Here is a 7,273-nt window from a genome sequence, read left to right as displayed (position 1 = left end):
TTCTAATATAGTTTAAGTATTACAAATGAATGGAATCATTCATTGAACAAATCTTTTGCATGAATCATTTTAATGAACTGATTGTAATGACTCAATACACTAAAATGAACCAACGTTCCCATCATTAGTTAACAACTATCTACATGTAAGTTCAGAATCTTTTCACAAAAGTCACTTTTTATGATTTGAACTCTTTAATTGTTATTCTGTTATACAGCTGCTGTAACGTTGGTTCTTATTTGTTCCCTTTTCCAACTCTTTCTATTAAATCAGCTTCTTTCTGTTTCTCGGTTCAGAAGACTTTACGTCTTGCTCATCTGAACCGTACATAAAGTGGAAGTCAGTTTTTCTCCTCTCCTCCTGGTGCCCTTCTCCCACACAGACGTGCAAAAGGTTTTTTACACTTCCATAAACATTATGGTACATGCGTATAAGCTGTGCGTCATGGAAGAAGCCGTCCGCTGTGTGTTATGTATATGAATGAACGGCTTTAACACGGAGAGTGGCTCCTCCCCAGGAAACCCATGACTGTACTTTCCAGAAATAGAACATTACTTGCTTGAATTGGAACCACCACATCAGCCGAGCGGGTTTCCAAGAAGGACTGATGGAGACCAGGTTGTACGGCTCTGTGAACAGAGATATTTGGAGCAGAACCTGCTTGTGTGGGTGCACGAAACGTCGTACGTGCAGAAACGATCACACTCGCTTAACTAAAACACTCGAATGCACCTTGACTTGCATCGACAGAGCAACAGAGATTTGTGTAGGCAGTGTGACGTAAGAAATGTGAGTCATTCACACACACACACACACACGCTGAGCTGTCACAATACACCCCACCGTCACTGGGTAACCTCTCTGACAGTTCAGATGGATCACTGCTCGCCCTCCCCTCACAGGATGGAGATAACTAAAAGTCACCAATCTTCTGCACAGTTGTCCCCTCACAATCTCTTTCAGGTTGGTAATTATGTCTAAGGGTGCATTGTTCTTTCTGAGGGATGATGATGTAAAAGCCTGTAGCTATGGCAACGCAAACATGTCATCCAAGACGAGCGACCTGCAACGTGGCCGTGACGCATTTACACAGAGAGCGAAGGGGCGGAAATGTTTGAGGAGACGCTGCTTTTAAATGATGGATGCTTTGAAATGACYAGCCTTCATTGAAGATGTGAACGATTTGCCATGGTGAGAGTTCCTCTTTTGTCCTAAATACGAYGAGCTTAAAAAGACACTTTTAAACCATAAAGGTTTGGGCCTGTTGCAGTACCAATTTCATCCACAAGAGGRTGTTAATGCTGCCTTTACATTGGAAAGTGCACTTAGTTTCCCTCATCTAAGTGGAAAAGGGTGGGACAAACCTGATAATTTGCTGCTGTTTTATTGATTGATTTTAATTTTTCATGAAGAGGTCTTATTTGACTAGAGATATGGTCCATAATTGGCRTTAAAATACAGATTCTTCCACGTTGCTCGGCAGAGGAAACACACAAAGCTATAAAGTTACACAACAGAGAGCCCAGCCAAGGTGCAGTTATGAGGTTTTCTTTTTGTGCAATTAGCAAGGAATATAAGGCATCAACACTTGGTAAAGTTTGAGAATAATTGCCTCTTAAAACTGCTTGCAGATTTTGTTAGCAAACAGCACTGGAGCCTGGGATCTCACACACACACAAACACACACACACACACAAACACACACATGCTCCCCAGATGGGAGACAGATGTTTAATGGAAAAGGTCAAGGAGTCCATTCAGTAATCTTCCTCTCCTCCTCCCAGTTTTCTCTCWGCAGTGTTCAGATCACCGCATCCACTTTAATCCAGGAAATTTCCTCAGGAATGGGAACCACGTCCTTCTCCATTGTTTTCTCACTAACACACACCTACTATGTCTCTCTATCTTTGTGGGGACTTTCCATTGACTTCCATTCATTTTTTTGGAAAATTTGTATCCTGATCCTGATCATTTACCCTAAAATTAACCTCACAGGTACCTGACTCTAAAACTAACCTAAACTCAATCCAAACCTTGGTCCTAAACCTAACCCACCCACCCAAAATCAGCCTCCGAAGTCATGGGGACTGGGCTTTGGTCCCCACAAGAAGCCTTTTCAGAGGCTGCATTTTCCTGAAAAATCATCCCCACCAAGTAGCAAAAACAAGGGCACACACACACATATTGCTCCACATCTCCTGATATTTTCACCTCAGAAAAATGCAAACATGTTATCAACCTAATGACACAGAGTATGTGTTGTGAATGACTCTCAGCTACCAACTCCAATTTCAGATCCATATCTTTAAATTGGACTGAATTAGAGCCATTTTTGTGTTTGATAATGTGACAACCAATTTGCATTCAGGTCAAAYTAATGTATCGACCTTCCTATTCTGTTCTCCCATTTCATCCCCCTTAGAGGAGGTTTCCTGAACACTGAGTGAAGCTGGCGGTGATGAGCGCCACCTCATGAGACTGAGCTCTTTAAGGAGCAGCAGAGAGRTGATGGAACAAAAGGAGAGGGGGAGAAGTTTCTAATCTCATTATCTCCATCTAAACTAATCCACTTCAATCAATACCTCCCGGTCATCCGCACGCTTCCACAGGTGTTTTACTCTACGCATCGTACGCCTAATACATATAAAACTACATTTTGAAAAGATGTCGGACATGAAAGACACTATGCTAATTAGATCAGAGGGAATTAGCAAGACAATTCTACATGGAGGAACTGGAGACATCCCCAAACTCATCACTGGAACAAAGGTGAGCCTCAGATCTTTATGAGCATGCTTGTGATGGCTTTAACTCAGTTTTATTAAACATTCAAGATGCTTTCTTAATAACTTAACCTCATGCTGTCTAAAATAATCAGCTTAGACGAAAAAGGAGTCTTCCAAACTTGTTAGATAATATTCAGGTTCATGTCAGTAAAAAAATAAAAACTCCAAAACCAAACAATAAAGGACAATTTAAAGTGAATCAAATAAAAAAACCTTCTTAAATTGGTTGTTTTAGCTTCAAAGAAAGAAATTTCTGCAAAACAAGACAAAAGCCTTTTTTTTCAATAACAGAATATCCTTTTAAGCAGAGAAGCTGCAGCATTTATTTTGTATCTGAAGTTAGAGTTCTGTTTTTGTTTTACCTTGAAAATGCCTCCCAGCAGACTCTGGATTAGCAGTGTAATWTGCAGTGAGATTATTCCACAGTTTTGCTGAAAAAAATGCCAAGGAAGGGTGCAGTTCCAGTTTACCACCACCAGAGGGAAGCAGTGAACACAAATGAGCAGCATTCTGAGCTTTTGTTTGAAAAGTTTAATCTTTTTTAATTCAGCAGAATAATGTTGATAGTTTTTTTTTTAGCATAGTTGCTTGCTTTATTCAATAAAAATGTTTTTTATAAAACAAGTACAAGTATTTTAAACTTTAAAAACACTTTTTTATTTGTTTTCAAACATGTTTCATTTCTTGGCTGTGACTTGATCCATTTTATGTTTAACACCAAACATCTCTGTCCATTGCTGAACTCCAATTCCCCTCYTGTTTCATTTTATTGGCATTTCTTCCATCACTTACAGTTTGATCTTCTCGTTCCTTCTAAAAAGTCTTTTGTTGCTCATTATGCACTCCTTTAAACTCTTTGCTCTTTGCCCACATTGACGTCTTGTCTCCTTTCCTGCCTCAACCTGGTTGGTCTGCTCTGTGGTCAAAGGTGACGTTCCACTTTCGCACGCAGCTGTGTGATGACGAACGCACGGTGATAGATGACAGCAGAATGGTGGGGACGCCCATGGAGATCGTGATCGGCAACATGTTTAAGCTGGACATCTGGGAGACCTTGCTGGCCTCCATGAGGATCGGCGAAGTGGCTGAGTTTTGGTGTGACACGATTGTGAGTGAGGATATCTTTGCATGTTTGTTTTTGTAGAAAGATTCGGATATGACTTAAAAACCAACAAAATGCATAAGATTATGTGCTTCTGAAACTGATTTTTAACAGACTGTGTATTTTAGGGTTTAAGCCTTTCAAAGCRAATTTCTAGAAAAGCTTATCAACTTCTTAAATTTCTCCAAATTGACATCATTCAGAGACTTCTACAGCAGGTTAGATAGTTATTCCTCAGAACACCATTTCCAAAACATCAGATTTACTCTAAAATAACCATAAAAAATGAAGGGAATGGAAGTTAGTCATGTTTTTTGTCATCATTTACTTTAAAACGTRTTATTTTATTCAAACAATAACTTTTACTAAAATGACACTGATGGTTTTCTAGACAGTTATTTAAAAGCTCTTACATTTTTTACACCGTTCATGTCCTCTCTGTGAGCATATAAACACTCATTGTAGGTCTGTATTCCAGAAACAGGTAGAATGCTCCCTTTGGAGTTGGAAATAACGTCAATGTCAAATTCTCTATATAGAAAATAAAAACAAGTTGACCAAAGTGCTTCACAATTCAGCCAAATGAATGGATGAAACCACAACAAAAAGCACAGAAAAGTTCAAAAGTAAGTAAAATTAATATGAATGGACTTGCAACCGACAATTAGCCATTTAGTTGCAATAAAGATTGCAACTTAGGGGCAAAGAAAGTAACAATGTAAGTATTGGGAGTGCTTTTATTTTGAAATGCTACATCAGAAGTTGCTCAAAATTGTTGTGGAGCATCTGGAGGACTTCTAGTCAGACTGAAGTAAGAGCAGTCACTAACAACTAGCCATTTAAACAAGTTATTAAACTTATCGTTCAGCCATTTTTAGACATACAAAGCTGAAGATTAGTGTAGGAGTAGCTGAAAACCATCTATCAAATACTAAATGTAAATTCAAGATGGCTCCACAGCTACTTTAAAAGGCTGTAATTCAGCCATTATAAGATTTATTGAGATTAAATGTGTTGTGGAGTAGCTAAGAACGATCACGTGCCAACTGCCAATGCTAATCCCAAATTAAACTGACTACTAATGCTAATGCTAATTTTAMAAAGGMGTATAATTTAGCCATTTTAAAACACAACAGTAGAAAATTTATACAGTACAGTAGAATCAGAGAACACTATTAAAAAAAGCTACATGCAAATTAAAAAATTCAAGGTCCCCACCCACTTTTCTGTTGTTTGGGGGTGGCACCTGGGGTGGCCAATCAGGTACCAGAGGTGGCATCTTGCCATCCTGGCCATGTCTCTAGCTCCGCCCCTGGATCAGGAGGAGCTCAGAGTAGAGCTGCTGCTCCTCTGCATCGAAAGTGGTCAGTTGAGGTTCAGGCATCTTTTGGAAGTTTTCCAAACGATGCCTGATATTCAGGCTAAATTAAAACTGCGTGTAAAACTAATAACATCAACAATTTTTGTTCATTTCAAAACAAACTCTAGCTTGCTGGCTGCTCAGTTTGTCCAAAACAAAGCAAAAGCAAAATAAAGCTGAWAACAACTGTAAGTTAAAGAYGAGATTTGTTTKTATCTTTCCCTGCACAATTWAAAAAAAAAAYGAGTATCTTTTTCACCCTCCCCAGCACACAGGCGTTTATCCGCTCGTGTCCAAGAGCATGCGGCGCATCGCGGAGGGCAAGGACCCAGTGGAGTGGCAGGTTCACACGTGTGGCATGGCCAACATGTTTGCGTACCACAGCCTTGGCTACGATGACTTGGACGAGCTGATGAARGAACCAAAGCCGCTCTACTTCGTCTTGGACCTGCTCAAAGTGAGAGGGAATTAAAATTCATCTAGTTTCTAATGTCGTGACCTKTAGGCGTCTGAAAGACTAATTCCGAACACGTGGCACCCAGGTGCAGCAGCCCAGCGAGTACAACCGTGAGTCCTGGGCTCTGAACGACGAGGAGAGGCTGAAGGTGGTTCCTGTGCTGCACGGCCAAGGAAACAAACTTTTCAAACAGGGCCGCTACCAAGAGGCCACGCAGAAATACAAGGAAGCCCTCATCTGCATCAAGAACGTTCAGACGAAGGTCCTCAAGTTTAATAAATGGTTAAAGGTGGATGTTTTATTTAGCTGCTTTTAAACAGAACGTCTTGTGGAGAYGTGGATGTTGTGTTTCCTCTGCAGGAGAAAGCGTGGGACGTCCCGTGGCTGAAGCTGGAGAAGATGGCCAACACTTTAACCCTTAACTACTGCCAGTGTCTCCTGCGCATGGAGGAATACTACGAGGTCATCGAGCACACAACGGACATCATCAACCAGCACCCGGGTTTGTCAAGAATTTCAAATATTTTTGTAAAAATAAGTGTGTTTTTCATGTCCGCTGCCAGACGAGGGCTCCGTGCGTTTGTGTCCCAGGTGTGGTGAAGGCGTACTACCTCAGAGGGAAGGCCCACAAGGAGGTGTGGAACGAGGCCGAGGCCCGGCAAGATTTCACCAAGGTTCTGGACCTGGACCCCAGCATGAAGAAGGCGGTCAAGAAGGAGCTGGCGGTGCTCAGCATGCGCATGGAAGAGAAGAACCAGGAGGACAAGAACAAGTATAAAGGCATGTTTTAACCCTGAGAACAGGGAGGAGTCATAGCATCTCAATGATCTGTAGGACATGTGAGAACAAATCAAATAACCATTCCAATCCATAACATCCAGAAATGCCTCCTTTTCTGAGGGGTTTTGTTTGTCATGCTCAAAACATTTGTCAAACCATTTTAAAATGACACTTACCACCTTCCACACCACGTTACTCAATACCTTAAATGTCAAACTGACTGAGTTAGAGCCATTTTTGTGTTGGCTAATATAGATTAGCTGTGGAAGACATCTTGAATTGGATTACCTTCAAAAGGCAATCATGGTGAATTTAATGATTATGCTCTGAAACTTGTTTTACTTGTATGTTCATGAGATATTTTGCTAACAGACAGGCACATGTGTGCACACACCGACACAAACAGGGCAAAAAACATTGTCTACCCTCACTCCTTTTTTATGTTGTTGAAAATAAAATGACTTACAAATGTTTCCAAGTCACCTTGTTGAAAGTAGTGTTGTTGTACTGTAGTAAAAAATTTATTAAATTCATCTACTGGGTGATTTCTGTGGCTTGGTTGTGTCAAACATGTCATTTATCTTCTTGTCATAAAGACAATTAAAAGAAACAACAAAAAAACAGCCATTAGTCCTTTCTCTGTCTTGCTATTACATATGTTCTCCACCAGGAGGCGAACTTTCTCCGATTTTACCTTTATCGCCGTTTTGACTGTCAGCGAGGTTCACGTCCTCAGAAAAGGCTCATTTCAAAAAACTTCTCTTGTTGTCTTTTGTTTTATATATATA

At 40.4% G+C, this 7,273-nt stretch overlaps 1 protein-coding gene across 1 annotated transcript; it reads left to right on the top strand.

Annotated features, from left to right (window-relative positions):
• Positions 1 to 1,003: 1,003 nt before the first annotated feature.
• aipl1 (aryl hydrocarbon receptor interacting protein-like 1) lies at positions 1,004 to 7,155 on the top strand. The gene is made up of 7 exons (XM_014005203.1): positions 1,004 to 1,191; positions 2,423 to 2,769; positions 3,715 to 3,894; positions 5,517 to 5,705; positions 5,791 to 5,967; positions 6,066 to 6,207; positions 6,297 to 7,155. The coding sequence occupies exons 2-7, from the start codon at positions 2,665 to 2,667 to the stop codon at positions 6,494 to 6,496; spliced, it is 993 nt and encodes a 330-aa protein (XP_013860657.1). The 5' UTR covers positions 1,004 to 1,191; positions 2,423 to 2,664; the 3' UTR covers positions 6,497 to 7,155.
• Positions 7,156 to 7,273: the final 118 nt, after the last annotated feature.

Source organism: Austrofundulus limnaeus, unplaced genomic scaffold (assembly GCF_001266775.1).
Source record: "Austrofundulus limnaeus strain Quisiro unplaced genomic scaffold, Austrofundulus_limnaeus-1.0 Scaffold29, whole genome shotgun sequence".
In the NCBI taxonomy this organism is placed as follows: Eukaryota; Metazoa; Chordata; class Actinopteri; order Cyprinodontiformes; family Rivulidae; genus Austrofundulus; species Austrofundulus limnaeus.
The sequence above is the reverse complement of the archived record's forward strand: the minus strand, read 5'-3'. Positions and strand labels throughout refer to the sequence as shown.